General features: G+C 45.2%; 1 protein-coding gene across 3 annotated transcripts in view; it reads right to left on the bottom strand.

Moving 5' to 3' along the window:
• Positions 1 to 650: 650 nt before the first annotated feature.
• Positions 651 to 23,940, bottom strand: part of LOC147614048 (DExH-box ATP-dependent RNA helicase DExH7, chloroplastic-like) — a 113,874-nt gene continuing 90,584 nt past the window's right edge. For 2 of the 3 annotated variants that reach the window (XM_086780593.1, XM_086780592.1), the window contains exons 13-22: positions 16,075 to 16,161; positions 15,883 to 15,983; positions 15,640 to 15,697; positions 14,537 to 14,602; positions 14,334 to 14,416; positions 14,024 to 14,210; positions 13,711 to 13,866; positions 13,063 to 13,164; positions 7,164 to 7,316; positions 651 to 891 (exon numbers count right to left, since the gene is read on the bottom strand). In XM_086780593.1, the coding sequence (XP_086636719.1) occupies positions 715 to 891; positions 7,164 to 7,316; positions 13,063 to 13,164; positions 13,711 to 13,866; positions 14,024 to 14,210; positions 14,334 to 14,416; positions 14,537 to 14,602; positions 15,640 to 15,697; positions 15,883 to 15,983; positions 16,075 to 16,161 (1,170 nt within the window). In that variant the 3' untranslated portion in view covers positions 651 to 714. The remainder of the gene's footprint in view (positions 892 to 7,163; positions 7,317 to 13,062; positions 13,165 to 13,710; positions 13,867 to 14,023; positions 14,211 to 14,333; positions 14,417 to 14,536; positions 14,603 to 15,639; positions 15,698 to 15,882; positions 15,984 to 16,074; positions 16,162 to 23,940) is intronic. The other variant, XR_015263052.1, reaches the window with a different exon arrangement.

Below are 23,940 nucleotides of genomic sequence, written 5' to 3'. Positions count from 1 at the left end.
TCTAGTCCCATAGGTCTCTCATGGCATCATGATGCTCCTCAGTGGTTGAAATAACCTTACATATTGGTGTGATTTTATTATTTTCCGGCTTACAGCCATGATTTTTGTATGTCTTTTTTCATACTTAATAGAAGTCTCAAAGACAATGGAGCACTCACTTTTCAGATTCCCAAGGTTAATATAAGAGCTGAACAAGGTTTCGTTGCACACTCAAAAACTTCATTTTGGGACACTATTCGAGTTCATACAGTACTCAGGTCAACAATGCCGAGGCCTCTTCTGGAGGTAAGACAATGCAAAGCCTAACTGCTCGGGTTTAGAGACACTGAATTAGTGGACCACACTAAAAGCCTCATTACTTCTAATAATAAGACAGTGGGGAAGAACAGGAGATTATAATCAAACTCTTCAAAAAATACAATTTTCTCTAAGACGACTTCTTCACAGTTAGTATAAATTTTTAATTTTTGTGAAGGCCATAACTAAATTTTCAGCTTCAAAAATATGTTGTTCTGAATTTTTTGGGACACTTTGTTTTTCCAACTATCTTTAAAGCACATACGCCAGACTTTTTGAAAAAAAAAAACACATTTCCCTCATGTTGCCCTTAGGGAAGCTTCTCCTCTTTTTTTTAAAATGTAAAGAAAAGCATTTTAAAAGTAATTCACCAAAAATGTTTGTCATACAAAATATCCTGTTTAAAAAAGGGGTGTTTTAACCTGTGACACTAGACTGCATTAACAAAGAAGCAGGAGAGGCTATTAAAAAAAAAAACGGAGGACCAACCCTACGAGGATCGTATTGCATCTCCTTGTGCTTTCCACAATCAACAACATGTACAACGTCCTCAATTGTAATGCTCGTCTCTGCAATATTTGTTGCTACCACAATCTAAAAAAAACAAGGCAGCCGCATTAAGTTTTTTTGAACTCAACAAAAAACACCACACCAAAAAGTAGGCTCATTTAAATTTTTATGTACATAAAACAAACTGCTACTTGTTTTCAAGCTGTAAACACATGAAGCTTTTGTTTCTACCACGGAGAACTTTAAATGCAGATATTGCTTCTTGATCAAGTTTATGAGCAATTCACGTGCGAGAAAGAAACGCACAAACAAATCAATACACCATTGAGAAGATTACTTATTAGGGCCTGTAAAAATGCCACCTAACCTAAGTGGATCATACCTAATCGAGAATAGGAGAGAATCCAAGAAATCAAGACTATTCAATTGGTGTCACCCAAGTCCACAAGCATAGAAGTGTACGGCAAGCTTTTTGTTGCAAAAAGGATATCTATTAAGTATGAATAAACCTTACAAATCACGGCTGGAAGCCGGAACAAAACAAAACCTCATCCCAAAATGTAGAACCTTACGAAAGAAAAATAGACGTCTCTTGAGACCTCATGAAAAGTAGATGACTTGCTCTAGAAACACACGCTGTCTTGTAAATTTCAAAGGGGAGAAACTAGGTATTATTCCATCCAACTTGATTAGTCTAACCCAATAAAAGCCTTCACCATACATATCCTATGGCAGATCTTGCATTGCCACTACTTTCTCATGGCATATCAAAGTGTCCCTCTCCACCCCCTATAGGCCGTATGATAGATTGTCTTTGTGAGATCAATCGAAGAAATGTAATACTTCAAATGCTTAATCAAGCCCTATGTTGTGTGTGGCAGTCATGCTACTTTATTGAAATATAAGAGAATAAACACTACCATCTCAGCTAGACTACAGCCTACGCCACTCACAGGATCAATAAGCTGCGAAATAATCTATTGTCAAGTAACACTTGTGGAACTTTTGAAAACTTATGATAAACTTCAAACATTTCATACCCGTTTTTTTCAGATAAAATTTTTCCGCTGTAAAAGTGTAGCTAATATATACCAACCTGTCCCATACAAAACAAAAAAGAAAATGTTCGATGCTTCTCCTATGGCGCATGCGCCATCCTGAACAAGTGCCTGCAAGTAATGTCCTTGCTCAAAGGCAATATGCAGTGAAGTCTGGGCTCTAGACTCACTATTTGTAATCGTGTTCAAAACTTCAATGAGAATCAAGTTTCACAACGCAAAATGTTTGATTTTGATATGCAGGCAGTTTGCATGTTCTATACATTTATAGGGATTTTAGGATGTTTCTTGGCCAATTATCCAAGACTTTAACCACCCCCACCCCCCAAAAGATACCACACATTTTCAAAATGCTTCATGAAGATATCAATCAATTATGAAATGTACTTCATGACACAACCAGCAACTATGCTCCTTCCCCTCTTGCCAAGTATTTTCAGTGGCCAAGGGCCTCCCTGTAGGAGGATATACACAAGAGAAAAAACCTCCTAAAGAGGGAAAAAGTGCCCCGTCTGGTCCTAGTGTGTTCCACCAAATATGGCTACAAATCCTCCCTAGAGTAATGATGTGAACAAGGGGTGAGCTGGCACTAGAACTACACAGATGTGCCAAGCTCTTTGGATTATGATAGGAAGCCCAGACTAGTCCCCAAAGAGAAGTAAGTTTAAAGCTTTGTGCAAAGCTTCAAACAGCATCTCTCCCTCACATGATGAGAGTAAACCTCAATGTGCTTTGACGAAGCATGAAAAACTGGTTTCCTCACAACTCCTGTAGCACTCTGATTGTCACTGAAGATGGTAGTGGCTAACGACATGCCAATATCCAAATCAGCAATAATTTGCCTCAGCCAAACACACTCAACAAACGTTGCCCTGTGCTCAGTTTCACAGCTAGAAATGACCACAGTGGGTTGCTTCTTGCTGAGCCATGATATACATGAATCACCAAGGTGAAAGAAAAAACCACTCGTGTATCATAACACTAGCCCGGTCTGAGTCTGTAAATGCAACTCTGATTTACTACCCTTGGGATAAAATACCCAAAGTGTGTGACGCCCTTTAGGTAATGAAACACCCGTTTGGCAAACTGCCAATGTGTTGTGCCTAGGCTATGCATAAATCTACTCAATATTGAGACCACATACTGAAAGTCAAGCCTAGTATTACACACAAGATAAGGCATTCAATAGCTTCTTGATCCAAGCCAGTATCAAAAGTGTCACCTGCATCTTCAAGACTTAGTCGTAAACCTGGCTCCATAGGTGTAGCTACAAGTTTACAGTCTTTAAGATTAAACCTCTTCAACTATGCATCTGTGTATTTCCCTATAGCATAACAATGCCATCATTACGCTGCCGAAACTCAATGCCCAAATAATAATGCAACGGTCCAAGATCTAATATCTCAAAGGACTTCTCTAAATCAGCTAAGCTGAAATATGATCATCTTTAGTACCTATGAGCAGCATGGCATCAACGTATAACACGATGACCAATAAAACATTCTTAGCCCTCTTAATACAGAGGGTAATGTCAATTGGGCTGTTACAAAAACCTTGTGCAACCAAGTATGCATGTATCTTTTCGTACCATGCTCTGGGAGCCTACTCAAGACCATATAAACTTTTCTTCAATCTGCATACTTTTGATTCCTAACCTTTCTCAACAAAACCACGACGCTGACATACATAGACCTTCTCGTGTAAATCTCTACTCAAGAAAGCAGTTTTGATATCCAACTGATGTACATTACAACCTTTATGTGCTCCTAATGATATAATACTCCCCATGGTAGTCATATGACATGTGGGTGCACCATAGTCAACGCCTTTCTCTTGCCGATAACCCTTTGCAGCAAGCCTAGCTTTGTATCACTCAACACTGCCGTCCGCTCTACGTTTGAGCTTGTAAACCCATTTCGTACCAATGGCCTTCTTGCCAAGAGGCAACTCTACCAACTTCCATGTATTATTTTTGAGTATCGAATCACTCTCAGATTGCATAGCGCTCATCCAATTTTCAGATTCCTTTGCTTTAAGAAATGAGACAAGTTCCTCTTCATTACATAAACTGACAATAAGAGCATGATATGCATCAACATGAGATACATGACGAGAACCTACAGGTGTTCTCCTCCTAGACTTGATCCATGACACTCAAACTGCCTTTGTTCAGGATAGGAGCATCCTGGACAACATATTTACCTTCTGCGAGGCGACAGATTCGGCCAAGATGTGGCAGCAGGACCTCATTGTGCTTCTCCTAGATTTCAAGAAAGCATATGATAGGGTCGATTGGAGCTTTCTGGAGGGCACGATGAGCCGGATGGGATTCCCGTGGAGTGGATTCATGGCATTTTAGAACTCTACTCAGCCTCGCATAGCCAGGTCTTCATTTAGGAGGCCCGAGGTTACAGATTTCCCCTTTCCCACTCGGTTTGGCCGGGCTGTCCATTGACACCTCACCTCTTTCTTTTCGTCGCCGAGGCCATGAGTAGTTTTCTCTCTGTCCAGGAGACTAGGCTCCTAGGATTGCGTCTTTCCCTCCGTACGCAGGAGGAGTTGCTTGATTCAAAGTTTGCAGATGACACAGCAACTTTCTTTTCAGGAGATGCTCGGAATCTCCAGAGATTCATGGTGGTGATTGAGATTCTCTGCCGTGCATCAACAGTGCAGATCAACTAGCACAAGTTGTGGAGCACCCGCCCCGCCTTGGAGACCACTTGATGCTTTCCGGAGCAGCAACTCGCTCCGCTTCTTCTGAGTATTCGGAGGAAGCTTTTATATTCGAGCTCGGCGAGGCTCTCCCTGGCAGGCAAAGCAGTGGTGGCGAACCAAGTACTTCTAGCAACCATGAGGTACATCACTTTGTGCTGGGCCTTTTCTCAGGCATGCATTGGCTGGGTACAGCGATTAATATGGAACTTCTTATGACAAACAAGGGGAGAGAGAATTAGAAACGGGAAAATAAGCAACTTGCGAAGTAAGCGAATTGGAAACGGGAAAATAAGCAACTTCTGAGGCGGCTGGAAGTGATGGGAGGCTAGGCAGGGCCAAGGTGGCATGGCAAGTGATCATTCAGCCACGGAGCAGAGGGGGGATTGGCCTCATCGATCCTGCTATTCAGAGCCATGCCCGTTTGGGCAAGTTGATTGTAAAAGGACTCCTTCCCGGTGGTGAGCCCTGGAAGCATTTCTTATTGGTCCGGATCTCAACCCGCACTCCGAGCCTTGGGGGCCCATGGCCGTAGAGCACCCGATGGATCTTCACAATCTTCACAGAGATGCGAGCCCATGGTTTTAGCAGATTTGCATCCACTTTACTTCGGGCTTGGGATCATCTCAGGCCAGCCCTCAGACAATACCAGTTGCCTTAGAGGAGCGGCTTTGGCAGCCTTTGGTCTGAAACCCCCTGATCCGTTTACCCAATGGCCACATGTTAGGACCGCATGTATCATGGGGAGCCTTGAGATTGGATTGCACACAGGAAATTACCCTGGAGGAGCAGGAGAGAGACCAAATAGGGATCCGGGGTCGAGATAGGCTCAGCATCGACATTGACTCGGCTATCCCTCAAGAGTGGCTGATGCCCATTCCAGACCCGACTCCCCTAGTGTTTACCAGACATGATATCTTTGTGGCGGTCCACAGAGCACATGAGGCCAGTGGGCTGCTCACTTTTTCTATTGGTTCCTAAGGCAGATTAGAGCGAGCAAAGCCTCCCTTGGTGCATTTCAGAGGCTACACCTTGCAGAGGGTGAGGGTGATCGGTTTGCGGGCATAGGAATGGTGCATAGATCCACCACAGGCCAAGGTGGCTAGGGAGAGACTGGCAGCTATTGATTTGGGAGTGCCAACCTCTCACGCGGCTACAGTGGGACTGGGAGAGTGGACTTGGCATGATCCTGCGGATCGGGAGGAGACTCTAGATGCCCCCTTCTTTGCATATACAGCTTGGCTAGGTCGTAGGATCCAAATGCCTGAGATAGATGACACATCGACAGCAGTAGCACATTGGCAGTCATAGGGCCTATCACAGCGCTCCCTTTCAGATTTTTGGAAGAGGCTTTGGGACAGCTTTCATCCTAGAAAGATCACACTCTTTCTTTGGCTGATGGCACACAGGAGTTTGGTAGTCGGTACCTGGCTGGTAGTGGCAGGTCGGTTAGTGGCTTGTCCGTGGTGCGGCCACCATCAGGAGTCTCAACACCATTACCCGAAGGCTCGGCAAATTTGCAGCAGTACCAGCCACAGCCCCTCTTACAAGTGACTGGTGGCCAGTGCATGCCAGAGATGGGAGATTTGCACTAACATCGCAGCCTGGCACATTTGGCGTGCTAGATGCAGTGAGGCCATCAAGGGTAGCCACACTCCACCGACTGAGACCATCAGGAGCATATGGCTTGATATCATTCACACCCTCCGTGGTCAGTGGGGGAAGTTACAAGGAGGTTCTAACCGCATGCGGAAGTGGCGGAAGCCTTCTTGAGACTTTGGACGCCTAGTCCCTTCCTCACAGATAGAGGCGGTGACCCCATTTGGCATTACAGACCACCTGTGTGGTTGTTCCCCCCCCCCTCCCCCTGTATGCAATAGCCTTCTCCTCACAGAGCAGCCAGCCGGAGGAGAAGCATCTCTTCCCCTTATGATCACTTGTTTCCCACCCTTATATGAGGCGAGTTTGTGGTTAGCCCTTCAAGGACATGGACGTTTCTCCGGATAACTACGTCCTGTTGAAGCTCACTAGGTCAGGTGGCACAAAAAATGACTTGATTTGCCACACTAGAATGGCTAGCGGTCTACTCCACCGGTCTCTAATGTGGTTGGAAGAAAGTTGTGATAAGGCTCTGTGTATCTCGTGAGCACTGGTAATCGTCAATCTGTCCCTATATCGCCTCGTCTCCAAAGGAAACGTGCCCAAGCATCTCTGGTTCGTAAAATGTAAGAGCCACTTAAGTGATTTAGATCTCTCTGTGAAAAGGAAGTTATATCCCCCTCTAATTTCACAATACACTAGGCATCAGAACAGTGAATGCATCTATCAAGGAAAACCATAACCGGAGACAAATCTCAGCAAGAGGTGATTTATCAAATGCTGTCTGACACACAGTTCACCTACAATTAGCGGATACACCTCAAGCTTGCAGTACTCCATTTAGCTAATCCTCACCAGTTTATACCAATTTATGTAACAAAGCTTCGAAATAATTTAACCCTTTTTTTTATCAAATGGAGACAGAAAATCAAAGTTAGGCCAACATTAGATGATAAAGCCTGCAGGTTAATCAGGTAGAGCTCTAACCTTACGCACACCACTTGGAGGGATTTTGAATGCCTTCTGTTGTTCAATCACAGAAACAGATGAATGCAATGGAAGTATCCAGTCTGAAGACACACCACCAAAATGTTCCAAGCCAACTAGCCTATCCACTAAAGAAAGAATATCTCCCATTCCCTGTACAGCGTAGCAAAGAAAAAGTTTTAAAAAACAACTCCTCATCTGAAAACGTTAGAATACGAACACAAGTGAAATCCACAAGATGAGATTTTATCACCAAGTATCAAGTGCATATGCAATTTGTTCTGTGTGAATTTAAAATTGGTGCCCAACAGCTTCTCTTGATGAGCAGATGCTGCCAAACAGCATATCATCTAGAGCTAGATTTAAACACCTCATTTGACCATTGGATTCAAGTTGATCCGCCAAATTCAAGTTCAGCCGAGTATTTGACAAATATTGATGCTTCACAAAGAGATTTGCTTGACTCCATCCAGAGATATCGCTACATCTACCAGAGCATATTGCATCACATTCCTTAGCAATTAATCAATACAACATCTTAAACTCCGATTGATCAAAAGAATTTTGAAAGAAGCGCTACTTGAAAATGTATACTTGCATCAATGCTACACCCTACCATCCAATCCAGCTGTTGCATCTGCAAGCTGCCCATACTAATGCCCACCCCCTGCCTGCATCTGAGCGCATTTCTCCTCCTCCCCGCCATTTCCCCTGCTCCCCACCATTTCGCCTGTTCTCCACCCTTCCGCCCTCTCTTGCCCGCCTCTTCACCTCCCCACCTTCTCCTCCAGCCCTCCACCTCTGCCCTCTGCGACCTTCCCACCTTTGCCTTCCTCCTTCCCCTCTTAGCTGCACACTCCCCTTCATCTCTGTTATTCCACCTTCCAGCCCTTCTTCCTGCCAGTCCGGCTTTGTTGTGTGCGCCAGGACACCCGTCCTCTTCACTGCCGTCTCCTGCCCTTCCTGCTTTCCTCTCTGCCACCTTCCTCTACGTTCTTAATCAGGTTTCAAGTCAGTCTTTTTTCCTGATTAGCATCATGGCTAATCAATGCCCTGGGCGAACCATCCATTTCTCTCAAGACGAGCTTGAGGCCCTCTTCGCTGAAATCGAGAAAGCCTCGCTCATTGGAAAAATCTTTGGCTCTCTCACGTATGCAGGCCCATGACTTGGTGTTGGCGATAATATTAGCCTTCCGACTTCGCCCTCCATTTTCAATATCTAAGGCTACCTGGGAGAGGATTCTTCCAAGTAGACTTTGACACAAAGGAGGCAGCCTCAGAAGTGCTCAAGGGCAGTCCTTTCCCTTTGGGCCCAAGGAAGATTTTCTTCCTTTCTTACAGCAACTACTTCAACCCTGTCAAAGAAGACCAGAAACGTTACCCTATTATTCTTAGATTCCCAGGTCTTCCACACGCTTATTGGCCATTGTTGGAGGCCATTGGGGCAACCTTTGGGCTGGTCCTATAGCTGCCCACCATCCCAGCATTTCCCGCTTCTATTGCCCAGGTAGTCACTACCTCGGCTGATGTTGTTCCCAAGGTTATGGTGTTGGCTCGTGACAATGAGCCCTTTGAGGATTCTGTGCAGCTTCCGGGACCTAATAGTCCCTTAAAGCAATGTATGAAGACGTCAGGCAAACCTAACCAGTGTCGTGTCTGTCACCAGATGGACCACTTTGTGCAGGATTGTCCTAGGACTAGGGGTTGTAGGAAGCGGCGTAAACATGCTCTCCAAGCGAGACAACCTAATGTTCCGCCTCGGCCAGCCTTTTGCCAAGAGTGGCCCGTCGTCTCTCATGGTCGCCCTCCAAGTGGAAATACTAGGACACTGAAACTATTTGGCCGTCCTAGCTCAAATTCACAAGATGGAACACATACCCGGACACATGGACAGGTTGATCAAAGCATGGGAATAGGGATCATGAAGTTTGCTCAAGAAAAAGCACCAATCTTTGTCAAAAAGCAAGAAAAATAAAAAAAGTCAAACTGGGTTGACCATGAGCCAGGGGCACCAATGGCAAGAGGAGACTGAGCCGGACGAAAAAGCTAAAAGCTGCTTTTCCAACAGTAGCTCCAGGGCCAAAAAGCAAGGCCCTAAAGTTTGAAAAGCAAAGCATAAAAGAACTTGATGATATTTAGTGAAAAAGGGAAAAGCAAAGCATAAAAAGGCAAAGCAAAAGCATGATGGCTTTTTGGCAAAAAGCACAAGTATAAAAAGGCTTGAACCTCTCCCTTCTCATCATAGTCGAAGGTTGGAACCTTTCTTGTAGCACCATGAGGAAGACCAGTGAAAGAGCTTGGAGATCATCGACTTCATCATCATCATCAAATTCATGGGAGAGTGCGCCGTATCACCATCCTTACCTCTTGCTACCATCGAAAGCTTGGTTGTGCCACCCAACCCATCGGAACTGCTGTTGCCGCCGCCCGGATCCGACGCTGCCCACAATCAAACAGATTGGGTATTGAGTTCCCTTGAACACCTTTGAGGCTTGAGGCTTGGGTTTGGATTTGGATTCACTGGATTTGGATTCACTGGATTTGGATTCATCGGACTTGGAATCATTGGATTTGGATTTGGATTTGGACATTGGATATGGTACTAGCCCGGTGAGAGATACTTGTGGGTCATTCTCGTGGTGTCCTCAGCATCAGAGATCTTGTGCCTTGACATCGATATCGACTTGGATATCCTACATTGGCATATCTGTTGTTTTGTATTCATTGATTGTATTGATCCTGGCTAGCCATTGGCATATCTGTTGTTTTGTATTCATTGATTGTATTGATCCTGGCTAGCGTGCCCGTGGATTGTTCGTGATCCCTATTCCCTTCTCTTTCTCTCCCCTCTCTCTCTCTATCATTATCTCTTGGACTCATGGTTGAATCTGTCACGGCATGGCCAGCTAGGCTTCCAGGCACACGATGAGGCCCTTTAGCAAATGATACTACTATGTTTTTGGAGGTTTCACAAGCATGCCTCTTTGCTTTCCACATTGCCTTGGAGATGTTTGGTTGGCAACAAATGCCACCATCAATTGGCACAAAGCAGTAGGATTCTAGATTAGTGACTCTCCGCAGAGATAGATTGGGGTTTGGATGTGGGGTTTACTTGGATTGAGAGAGGATGCACTGCCAGATACCTTGATTGTCACGTTGGCATTGACATATTGTCTGCATAACAATTCGCTCCTCTGCTATCAACTTCTTGGTTTCTCATGTCGTGCTAGGTTTTTCATAAGGGATGCATTGGTTAGCTTCGTCGGCTTATTCGTAACTTCCTTTGGTCAGGATTAGATGGCATTGTACACACTAGCGCAAGAGTGGCTCGGAATACCCATTATTATGCCTAAGCAAGAGGGAGGATTGAACATCATTGACCAGGCACTAGGTGCAGCCTCTAGTGTAAGGGTTTTCTTTGTAAGCTAGTAGTCAAAGGATTTCTTCCTTGCACACTGAACCTTGGAAGGACTTTCTTCTACAACCAATTATGAGGTGCACTTCAATTAGCGGAGGTGATTAGATTTACAGCCCACGTTTTTATCTTCTCGTATGCAGAGCACCGACCACCTTCGCCGCCCTTGGTGAGATCACTTTTGCCAACCTGGAATTGCATGAGGAGCTTCTTGGTTCATATTCCTCCGTCCTCAGTTCAAGAGGCTTACAAGCAGCCCATTGTGTGGAACGACTTGAACTTGGATGAATATGGTAGACCTCTTGGAGCAACCACACGTATCCAGTGGGCTCTACCTGGGCAACTCTTCTTCCCTTCGTGTTGGATTGGAAGAGGCTCATGAGTCTCACAAAGGATGAGAGAATTATGCAAATGAATGCAACCATACCTAAACATTGGATCACAAGGAACTTCCTAGAAGGGCCTCATCATTTATGGTTTGGGGTATTTGCAGGGACAGGGGTACCTCTTCAGGTCATGTGCCTTCCCACTTCAGCTGAGGTTAATGTACCAGTTTCTTACTCCATTCAGGATAGATGGCTCTTTGAGAGAACTCTTGGGTAGGATATCATTGAGGGTCCAGTGGTCCGAGCGGTGAGAGTGGTGGACAAGCAACGAAGCACATCTATATTGATCCCCCTCAAGGGATGATTACGGCCTCTCTTGGCATCTGGTTATATGATGAGTGTTTTATCACATACCTGCACTGGACCCCGGTGAGTGGGAGTGGAAGGATGCTTTTAACCCCATGAAAAGCATGCCCTTCTTCAATTACATTGTGCGGAATGCCGAACGCTTGGTTCTGGGACAAATCCAAAGAGTTCCTACTTTAAGACCGCATCGCGATGCTTATGGGATTACCCTTGACATTCACAGAGCTTTTTGGCGGAGGTGGTTGCACTCGTACAGGGAAACAAAGCTTTCCTCTTTTATTTGGCTTTCTCTACATGGTGGTCTTGCCACCAACCAGTGGAGATCGGACGTTGGTGCCAACCCAGCTTGTTCGAGATGTGCTAAGCTTCAGAGACAGTCAACCGTTGCTTGTGGCAGTGCAGGGACGATTTGAATTGCAATTTGCAATAGCACACCTTTTTGGAAGGATGAGAAGGGATGCCTACATTTGTTTTGGTGCTATTGTTTGGTTGACACACTCAAGTCCACAAATCGGGTTTGAAGTGAACGACAAAGATATGGTCTTGCGGGTCTACCAGTGGGTGGGTCGGCAGTGCCATCTTCACGACATACCAGAGTCAGGCTACGTACCTCCAGCACAGAGATTGGACACTGCATGGGAGATTATTGCTAGCATCACAACCTAGCATATCTTGAAGGCTAGATGCACTGAGGTCATGGAGAGCACTTTGGTTTATGATACACGGTGCATTTGCAGATCTAGTGTGATATTATCCAGACGCTCATGGCCACTTGGGCCAGGATTCAGGGAAATTCGCAGTCTGCAGAGAGAAAACGTGGCCAAGACATGAGAGAATGGAATCATGGCATCTTTTTCACTCTCTGTCATAAGGGGCCTTCCTGGCAGCACAAGGCACCAGATTGGTTGAGATTTCCCCTTGCTTGGTCTGAAATCTCCCTTCCTGTAAAATTTTTTCATACTTAAATAGAAGTCTCTTTTCTGGGAGAAAAAAAAAAGGTATACTTGCCAAGTCTATGGCTAAAGTGAAAACTCAAGAGGCAGCAAATCAAAGGTTTCCCCAAGGTCAAATCCACAACCAAACTAACTGAATCCTCAGTTTGGGATAAACAAGATTTTGGAACTCCCTTCAAGAAACTCCAGCTTTAGTTTTAGTTTGATTATAATCTGTATCGAGTGACTGCACGACTTTGACCATAGTGAAGAGCTCTTCACAAATGCATAACACAGATCTCTCATCTTACAAAACATTGTCTTCAATTTCCCATTCACACAACCCAACAGAATGCTCGATTTAGGATAAACAAAATTTTGGAACTTCCTTCAAGAATCTCAAACTTTCATTTTATGTGTATTTGCATCAAGTGACAACATGACCCACACGCCCACAATGACGAACTCTTTACAAATGCAGAACACAGATCTCCCACCTTACAAAGCATTGTCTAAAATTACCCATTTTTCACAAGTTTGGACTCAGACCATCCAGAATCCAAAAAAGACTCAATTTGGACTTGTCCCATCCACAATCTAAACAAGACATCACTGTAGTGTCCCTCCTAGTGATATTCTGACGAGATACGATGCCCCATACTGTCCCTACTTTAGCTTAAGTAGCATACAAAATGGCAACCCCGCCGAGTTAACTAAAATCGCTTCATAGAAGCAGAAGTTCATTTGGGATAAAGTATAAAATCTTCAGTTGGAAAGCCAAGGGGAAGAGATGAGAATGTAAGCTATCTCAATAGACTGATTATTCAATTCAATGTTACACAAATGTGGAGTAAACATACCGGCAGAAACACCAAAATCGCTCCACTCTGGCCCGTTTGATCAATGTGCATTATCAGATCTTCTAGAAGGTCAAAATCAATGGCATCTTCATTCAGTTTAACCTGACAGAGTCCACCAAATCAAGCCCACCAACAAGTCCAGTAAACACATTGGAAAGGCATATAAAGCAAGCACTATATACATTAAAAAAATAGCAGTAGGCATCCACAGCTTTGTAGGTGAGTTGGTAAGTATTTGAACTCTTGAGCTTGGGATCCGGAGTTCAAATCCCTCTTCCCATCATACTCAGGACATGGACTTTCTGTATACAGATTTGTCTCACAGGCCAATCTGGCCTTCCGTAGACATTAATACATCTTTTCTTTCTTTCTTTTCTTGCCTCAGCCGCCGATGGACACCAAGGTCCTTCGTTGTCCTACGAGTGAACCATGGCCACTCCTTGCTCCAAGTGGATTGAGCATAAAGAGAATACCATTGTCGACTGATTAGTAGGATCTCTACTTGAAAAAAACATATCACTAGGCCTCAGGCGTTCACTTGCCCAAAAACCAGGGTCCACCCTACCTAGAGGGGGGCATGAGTTTCAGCCCCAACACCTAGCATACAGCATAAACCTCACAAAAAAATTAGTTGTAGGGATTACAAACCAAGTTATTCTTTGTTCTCTGGCTATAACCGTGGTAAAGCAATTCATCAAATAGTGGGTTACGCGCTTCTTCCTCAAGCACTCCCTCGTCCCCCCAGCCAGACTGAACCAAATTTTGTCTTCCCCTGCTACTGTTGACAAGGTTTTGTGCCACTTTCTGCGGTAGGAGCCACATGTCAAGTTTTAACCACTGAGAGTCATCTTAGGATGCATAACAGCCCTAATGCTTCAACGCAGCAGATAAATCTCTATGACTAGCAACCACATCAACGACAAGATCTTGCACACACTAGTAGTTAAACTGATCACCATACATTCTTCTTGGGATGAATAGGGCTACTTGCTACTGCTGCTGGTGAATCTGATGCAAGCTGGTAATCTAGCATCTCATAAACATCCTCTAGATAGATGGTCTCTACAGGGAAGGTGCGGCCCTCCACTTTCACAACTGGACAGTCCCCAAAATAGTTTGAAAACACACTTGCATCCACAGTGGCCGACCTGTTCAGTTTTTGGAATGTTATCAGAACCTATGACAGAGCTGCAGATAATGAGTGCAGAAACATACAGATATTCAAAAGCAGATGTAAAGGATAACCTGTCCGCACAGCCTATACTACGTACATTAAGATTATCTTCAAGGGCAACTGTCCACTGCCTCGCCTCCTTTCAATCAAATCCTTCAATATTATGAGAGTGAAATCTCCCTGCCAACAAACACATGCTGAGGCCCGTTTGTTGCAAAAACAAAATGATCTCATTGTGAGCAGAGAAAGAAACAGAATGGCTTTACAGAACAGTCTGAAACGGATCAGCCTGATACAAACCAAAACTGAGCGCTCGTGCACTTCGTCAACAATGACATGTGAAACTCCACTAAGATCTCTATCACCCTACCAAGCCACCAGAAAGATTGTCAAAAATGAGACAAAACACAAACCACTCACTGTTTTCTTTTTGGTTCTTGCTTCCCATACAGAGATATCATTCAGTTCATCCACAAGCTATCCCATGTTCAGTCTCAACATGACATTGGCTAAAATAACCAACACCTTGGACCAAACAAACAAACACAGCCATTTAGTTCAAGGCAAAGTCTTCTCAAAACAACATTAAATGATGGTGGGTGCAAGGATGCAGGTAACACTACCATGGGAGCAGTGAAACTAATTTCAACTGCCCAAATAGATCCGTCTCAGACTAGACCTATAGGGTTTACTCCTTGATTGATGAGCTACTTTCTAAACCAGGTCTTTCTAAGAAGGCAAAATAAGTAATTAATGCTGATAATATTGCTCTCTTTATCTAAGAAAAAGAAAAGAGGGGAAGCTCGAAAAAAAAAGAGGGGCAGCTCAAAGAGGTGGGCAGAAACCAGCAGCTGAGAAGACCTAAACAGGTAGCTAGGGAAAAAACCTCAGCATCAAAGGAAATCAAGTGAAAAATAAAGTAGCAGTGACCTAAGAGGGGCAGCAAGTAGCTCTGGCAGAAAAAATGGCTTAGTGCAGGTGCACACAGGCAGCAGCAGGCAAAGCAGACATAGGCAGCAGCCAGGGAATTAGAAGCTAGCACCATGTAACTAAGAATTACATGCAGATTGGGGTTACATGCAGCAATAGAGCAGTGACTTACAAGTACGGTCAAGCTAAAATTGAGCAAGGCTATAAATGCTCCTAAGAGACAGTGTAGAGAAGCCACCACAAGCAACAACATTCTAGACAGTAATGTTACTGTATAGTTGCCTTCACCTCTCATGGTTTCAACTTCTTCATTCTTATATATATGACCATTCACACACGGTTTTTTTCATGGGGTTGATAGAAGTACAACATTTTATTTTTTTTTGTCTTGCGCACATACTCATGATCTTTTTTTATTTAGTCGTGTTTGACTTCTCCTTCCTATGTAAAGTTTTCACAGGAAGACAGCTTACAGCAAGTCTCCGGAGTAGAATGCCAGTAGTACAGAACAAAAGCTTTGTTCCATGATGCCTGCAGAGGAAGACCTTAAATCAGAGTGGATGTCAACAAAGAGACAAACAGTTGTCATGTTACAAAAGATAAAGTTGTGTTCTTTTGAAAATCATAATTCCCCACATTGCAAACTTCCATAAAAAGAAGGTCATCAAATAGTGATTCCGATTTTATTCATACACAGGATTTGAAATCTCAGTTACCGAGCACTATCAAGGCGCACTTGATATCCAATAACAGACCCACTGCTTCCAGGAGCTCCATCACCCTGCTCTATTGCAACTCTTTCTGCAATAGATATAGCCTGAGGATCCATAAGAACCAAGGTTAACAAATTTTGTGACTGGTATGTTACTCCACTGGTCAAATCATGTCATGCATAGAACTTCACATACAGCTAACCGTCTGGGTTGAGTGCAAACAATGTTGCAGAGGGAGCCCTGATTGGTGCAGATAAGATCTTCTAGGATGTATTGAGGTACCTGATTAGAAAAACAGAGTCAGTCTAACTTACTTGCACAAACTCAACAAAGAAGGAAACAAGGGGACTTTCCTACTGACAATTTCTTCCCTCACCTTTATGTAATTAAAGAAAACATAAGAGAGGATATTTACTGAGCCATGGCCAAAGCATTCCATAGTAATCCAAAAAAAAAAAGATGAGTAAATTCAAGAAATGTGAGCCTCATAGTCTGGACTACTTCAGTCCTTTTTCTCTTCTTTTTTTTTTTACAGGGCTGATTACATTACCACAAAACCTCATACAAACACACGCTAAAGCGCCAAAAAAACAAATGCGACCAACCGCACTCAAAGGGAAAATTTATGCCGATAAACAAAACCTACACAAAATCTCACGGAGGGAGATAAGATGCGGGACATAAAACACTGTGTAGGAATGTACTTCCAAGGTACCACCCTACAAGTGGAAGAAAATCTGGTGATGACTCCAAGTCTCCATGAAATGTTCTCTCCGTGACTCACCGAGAGGAGAGTCATCAAATAGTCCCTTTCACCCTGAAGTGTGTGAATGGTGTCGGACCAAATATCTGCCAAAATCTGATGAGTGGAAGAAGATTCTCATCCAAGAGTGTGGTGACATCTGGCCCTCCAAATGCACTAGCCAATAATAGTGCCAATGATACTAAAGGTCTCTGAGCTATTCGATGATTCCTGAGAATGGAGAACATGACGAGGGACATCAGAAAAACGATGCTCACAGAGATCCCATGCTCAATGTGGAAAACTAAACAATCCCGAGGAACCTCATATCCAAGATGTTGAAATGCACCCCAGTAATGTAACCGAGGTCCAGAGAAATCCGTCGGGGAAGCCGAGAAACACTTGTCCACACCATCTGAGAGGACTAGGAGGATCAAAGACAATGATGAGTCATCTCCAAGATCCCATCTGAGCAAATTGACAATGTGCCAAGAATGCCCACCAACTGCAACAGCATGTGCCAGCATCCACATAAAGTAAGTCGTCCTTTGTGGTCTCCCCGAATCCCAAAGCTGCCTCCAAAATCTCTCCAAGAAAGCCAGAGAAATCCCCTTTCCATGCCAATGAGGGGCTCTAGAAGGAATGTGTGTGGACTGTCTGACCAATTCGCGATGCCCATTCTTGGCAGTGTACTAAAAGAAGGGAACTGGCTCTTGACCTTGCCTAATGGAGGCCAAAGCCACTCACCTAGATCCCAATCTAAGTCTGCCAAAGGTCGGTTCTCCCACATCCATAGTCTGTACTCACATAAACTGGAAATTGGAATCAATCAACACAGGGTCAAACCACCCCTTGCCGCGAGAGGCAACCACCCTAATCCGCCGCCATCTATGAGTATCAATCTTTGGGACTAAAGAAGGATCGATCCTGTGCAACTGATCTGTGTCCCCCACCCGAAAGTAAGAGGTGCCATAACCAGCAACTCCTTTGGTAACCACGAGGGGAACTCATGTTAGTGAGAACTGAGCCTCCCAAAAGGGCTCAAAATCCCCCTCAAACTCATGATCCAATCTGAACAGCCATTGTAAACGAAGAGCCTCATCAATCTCGGTCTATTGAGCATGCATGGAAGTGAGACCTCAATGCGCTTGGCAAGATGAGGGTCGGATATGTCACTGAATGCAGGCCTCCAAGTCCGCTCAGAGCAAGCAAGACCTACATCCCTACGAGCCCAAGAGATGTAAGATTTCTCACCAATCATGTGCCCACAAGCATCTCTGATGTGGGGATTCCATAGGATAGGCTGTCGCTCAATCTCCTCTGGTGAATGAGGCATCGTCTAAGAGAATGCCAAACATGCAGAAACTACGAAGAAAGGCTGAACGAGGCGGCTGATAGCTGACAACAATGAAAATTCATCTAACAATGGCACACACCATCCCGAAGTAAGATCTTCTAGGTGTGATCTCCTGTAGTGAGCCCTCGAACCATAAATTTTGCCAGTAAAGCCTTGCTCTATGCCTCAAGGTCTATGATGCCCAAACCCCCATCATGTGTCGATAGAATAACTGTATGCCAAGCCACTCTAGCTCTCGTCTCCAACGTGCCATCAAGCCAGCCCACAAATAATTTCCAATCTACCGTCGAAGCTAATAGATGGGGAGAGCCTAAAAGGCACCAACAAGAAGCAACATACCAAGCTGTGGCCAAGAGAACCTGATTAACTACCAAGGCCCTGCCAGCCAAAGACAGTCTAGCTAGACTCCAAAAAGCCAACTTTCTCCTAGTAGAGGAGATCACTGGAAAAAATTATGGGGTTGCCGATATGTCAAGGCCAACCCGGAAATCTAAATAGCAAGCAATCTGCCTGCCACGACCAATCTAAGTGAATCCCCAGTGTTGACCCCAAGTAGAAGAAGCCAAAAGAGCAGTCAGGAAACCCAAAGACTTCTTTCATTTGATCTTTTCTACTTCTGCCAAGCAAAAAGTATCAAGAACAACTCATACATGCTCCAAGAGCTGCGCATTATCCTCTACATACAGAGCTGTATCATCGGCATACTATACATCAAGGTCTTCAGGTAAATCCAAACGTAACCTCAAGCCATGAATCCCTGTAGTGCCGTCTCGAAGAAAATAAGACATGGCTTGAGCAAAGAACAGAAACAAAGGAGCAAGAGGACATCCTTGTCTCACATAATGCTTGGCAAGATAAAAGAATCACACATACGGCCTCCAATAGTCACTATGCTACTGGCACAACGATAAAGGCCTGACACCCCCATAATCCACCATGTGGAAAGCCAAGAAAGACCAATCGACTCAGCCATATGCTTTTTCAAAATCCAACAATAAAATGGCCAGAGGTTTCCTACTCTATTGAGCCCACTCTGCAGCCTCAAAGGATTGTCCAAGATGCTCCTATCTTGGAAACAGCCTATCTATGTATCATGAATAAGCTCTGTGAGGAACGGGCGAAGTTTGCTGCTGCAAATCAACTTTGCCAACCCCTTATAGGCGGTCGACAATAAAGTGATCTGTCTCCACTTCCCAATTCCAGCTTGTCACCCCTTTAGGAAGGAGACAAATCAAGCCGGATGTCATGCTCTGTGGCATCCTGCCAGAGTAGAAAATCATCTAAAAGGCCAATAGAAGACGGTTCTCCAGCCACTCCGAAAATTGTGTTCTCTATGATACAAAAGCAACTACCAACTCCATTTTTGTTGACATGGGCCATCAAACGCCTACCCATCTTCTCTGTGACCAACTTGGGAGTGCAACTCCAGAGTCTATCTAGCAAATTCAACCTCTTGAGAATCTACCTCGGCAAAGAACAAGGTAGAATAGAACTCAGAGGCCACCTCAAAAAACCTCATCTGGTGTTGTTCGGACTAAGTCCAGGCTATCTCTGAAAGCCCTAAGCTGATGTTGACAAGGCCGCGGTCCATCAGTCTTGAGACGGTCTTTGTTCATTCGATCCCCCTTGCAGGCCCCGAACAAAGAAGAAGAGTGAAACTGGAACTCAGATCTCCTCTCAAGTATGGCACTCAAAGCTGCTCTAGCACGGACCTCGTCATCCCCGAAAGAAGGAACACCAGAATACTACTGCTCAAGTCCTTGGATAGAGACTAGAGACCACCTAATAGCTCTTTCCTCCTCCTATATACTCCTCCTGCATGCCTCTGCCATCTCCTGACAAATCGGCTCGACTCAACCAAGGTTTGGGCCATCCCCTCTGCCACATCCTATGTATCTGTCCAATCTCTATCCCATAGCAATCTAATGGCCTCCTTGACCTCTCCACACTCGAATAAACTCTTAGGGATCCTACAAGGCCGCCCCAGGCCGACATAGAAGAGGGTCAACCAGTAAATGAACTGGCGCATGATCTTACATAGTGGTCCCGGCTTGAATGTTAATGGAGCCACCTCTGGCAACAGCCCAATGATCTACATAGAATTGTTCAATCTCTAGCCGCCTAAAGCCCGAAGAGAAGGCTAGACTGCCCCAGAAAGTCTGCGAAGAAGATTTGATGCCAACTATCCAAACAATGTGCCAAGAACATCAACCGATCCCAACGTTCCTGCTCAGCCCGCTGCAATCCCAACAAAAGAATCCATACAGCACCCTCGAGTCTTCCTGAGATTCAAGATTATTGAAATCTCCTCCAATAATCCAAAAATCCAAGGTAGGAAGGGACACACCAATATCAGTCCAAAACTTCTCTCTAGCAACTGGCTCTCACATTAGTAGGAGCATACACATTCACAATCCCCAATTTGGTGTCTCCAATCTGCAGGGCAATCCACATGGCTTTGCCAACAAACCAAAGACCCATGGCAACACACACTACCATAGTTGTTACGAGGCGCGCCTCCAACAGATCAAGGCGTTCGAGGCGTGTGAGGCGTTCGACTGCTTGATCGAGGCACAAACACAAAAAAAGAAAATTGATGGTTTGAGTCTTTAGACATGGTCTTTAAGGGCCCAAGGCAGCCCTTCTCACACACACTCTCTCTTCCTCCCAAATACATTCTCTCCCTCCCTCCCTTAAGCCTTTCTCAAGACCCAAAGTTCAAACACACACACACTAGGATGATGATGTTTTTTATACCCATTTTTGGAGCTATCTCTATACTCTACCAGTTCATTTCATTTTACTTTGTACCCTTGATGATGTATCCAGATGATGAGGATGTACTGTTTTGGTCTCATGGGTCATTTTGGCCTTCTGCAAACGTTTAATACAGCTTTCTTTCTTTCACACACACACTCTCTCTCCCTCTCTAATACACACCCTCCCTCTCCTTCCCCCAAGGCTCATACATACACACTCTAGTCTCTCTCTCTCTCTCAACTTTCACTATATATCATACATACACACTCTAGTCTCTCAACTTTCACTTTTATAAATATATATATATAAAACAAGCACCTCTAACACGCCTCTAACGTCTCTAAAAAATACGACTCTTTCGAGGTGCGTACGATACCCGCCTTGTACCAAACGCCTCTGACGCCTCTAACAACCATGCACACTACTCAGCCATCTATCACCAATAGAGATACATACTCCACTGCTCCTACCCAAGGAAGGCTCCCATAAAGTTTGATTTTGACTTGCAAGAATCTTTCCATGTTGATTGATTTGGGAATCGGAAATGTGATGCTCCTGCAGTAAACGAACATCCAACTGCCCCATAATCCTGGAATCTAACTCCTGTGGTAATCATAGCTTGGACCGCCAACCATCCCCAACTACCCGACTACGAAGACCATTGATATTCCAAGCGACTAAGTGCCGACTCATGATGAACCAAGTAAGGTGTGCTACCTGCAAGAGCAACGAGCATAGGTGCGGGCAGTAAAGACAAAATGACGCGGCCGTTTGGCCGCAATATCTGTAGAAGAATCAGACTCCACAACCTACGAGAAGAAGGACCATGAGAAAGGGAGGGGCCTCATGCACCGAGCAGGAGTCTCATAAGCAGCCGTCAACCAAGGCAAGAGAGCAGGGGTGCTGATAACAAAGTGTCTCGCCACAGCAACGGCACTCCATGACTGGGAGCACGGAGGCGGGACCCAAGTCACACACACTCAAAGAATGACCGGTAGGAAGAAGCGTCTAGCGGACCATCTCCAAGCAACAAGGCCAAAACAAATCAAGCGTGAGAGCCTCCGTCACGTACTCTCCAAAAGGTCCCAACCACTCGCCAACCCTGTGGGCTAGCTGCATCCTGACATACTGTAGGGCGAGGTCTGGTGTCCAATGAACAATATCGGACTCTGGGAGAAAAAAAATGAAGTGCAGGGGAATCAGACCTAGCTATGAGGGAGAGATCCATGCTCACTTTCCTGATGGCAAAAACAACCACCTGTAGCGGGGCAGGCCAGTCAGACTCTAAATCCACTGTAGCCTCCTTATCAAAACTCCAAGGGCCACAATGAAGACAATCAAAGAACTCTCGAGTATGAAGCAGCAAGATCCTGGGCACTGCCGCAATATCTCTTTGGTCCGGAGCAACAAGAGCGAGAACTAGAGAGCTCTCTTGCTCCTGTGGGGATGAACACTAAATGGGGCTGGGGGGAGGCTGCACGTCTGTCTCTAAAGATATCATGTGACTGGAGGGAACCACATTATCAGGCTCAGTGAGCATAGCCTCACACGTAGATACAATCTTCATCAGCTCTGCAATAGGCTCAAAAGAACCAGAAAGCGGAGGGCTACTTCTAACAGAAGCCTGTCTCTGCTAGTGCGATCGCTTCTCCTGCCCCTTGACCTACTTCTTGGCCTTCTTTCTTCTTTGACGGGCCTTCCAAATCGTGTCTGGCTACTCCATCTATGCTGGCCTATTGATCTCCTAGGAGCACTTTAGACTCTCAACAGGGAGCCTGTAGAGGACTCAAAGCAACATCATAAATAGCCTGGTCCTGCAAGGGCGCTTGCGAGGCAGTCGAAGGAGCGACAAGGAGTTGCCGCGGATGGGGAGTACCTATCTGTTGCTGTCGCGCCTGAGCGGTAGGCATCTGCCACTGCATGGGCTGAGGGTCTGCCACCTCCAGCCTAGGCTAGAAAGGGGCTGCTGGCTGGTGAGTCTGGACTCTTTCTCTCCACTTGCTACCACCTGGCTGCCAGCCACCATTCTCCGGATCTCCAACTGGCTATGAAGTTGCGGGTCTGGACCAGTGGTAGTGTGCTGTCGTCCAGAAAAACGGGCGCACTCCTTCACCAAATGACCATGTTGATGACACCGCAAGCACTGGCCACTCTGCCCAATCACCAACTACTTGCGGAAGCTGTGAGGGATCATCAACTGCCACCCTGACCTGTGTAACACCAGGCTCAACAGAAACACCCTCCTCTGTAGAAGCAAAGGATTGTGGTAAAGAAACACCAAAGGAAGCAGTAATCCGTCTCACAGCAAGAGAAAGCTCCAGAGAAAGACCAGGGAATTGAAGGGTGACAGGGCGGCATGAGATCTTAAGGCGGTGGTCAAAGTAGGCTGGCCAAAAGCCCTGGTACCAGCGAATAAGGCATATCTGCCTATCTGCCTATTATCAACCACCAATGGAGAGTGACTGAGAAGACAAGTCACATCCTTGCATCAGCAAGGTGAAGCATGAAGATCCCACGACCTAAGAGAAGAACCTCAACAATCCGGCCAGCAGTGTTGGCGAGAGAAGCCCGCAACCAAGTCCGAATCTCCGAGCAGGACGTAGAAAGGTCAATTATACAACCATAAACTGCAAACCGTGAAAGTGAGTCGATGCGGGAGTGAACTACTGTGCTTTCCTCCTCTGAGAGAATGACCTGGACTGCAGAGGGAGAAACGGTACCCGAAGTGGAACTCAGTTCCAGACAAGCAGTTGCCATGTCCAAGACTTCCAAAAACAGGGGCAACAGGAATGCACAACCACAAAGGCGGGCAGAAGCAAGGCAAGAAGCAAGGCAAGAACCAGCACAGGTTCCCACACCTGAGAATAGGCACGCTGCCAATGTGGACACACAGGGTCGATGGTGCTGCAAAGAGCAGAGGGTGACGACACAGCTAAAACTCTAACAGCATAGCTAAAACCCTGAATACACAATAAAAACCCTAAAAACAGGTGAAACCATAAAAGAGCAGAACAGGCAAACCCTCAACTTTAGGGAAAAATCCTAATCACAGCCGAACCCTAGAAGTGCAAACGAAAACCCTAAAAACAGGCAAAACCCTAAAATTGACTTCTTGAGTCTTCTTACGGATATCTTATGTAATCTCTATAAATCATACCAAGTGTTCTCAGGTGTAAGTTCATATAACAGAACCAGATGGGGA

Source organism: Cibotium barometz, chromosome 42, assembly GCF_041138505.1.
Source record: "Cibotium barometz isolate CiBa-2024 chromosome 42, ASM4113850v1, whole genome shotgun sequence".
NCBI lineage: Eukaryota > Viridiplantae > Streptophyta > Polypodiopsida > Cyatheales > Cibotiaceae > Cibotium > Cibotium barometz.
This window is presented reverse-complemented; position numbering and strand designations above follow the sequence as displayed.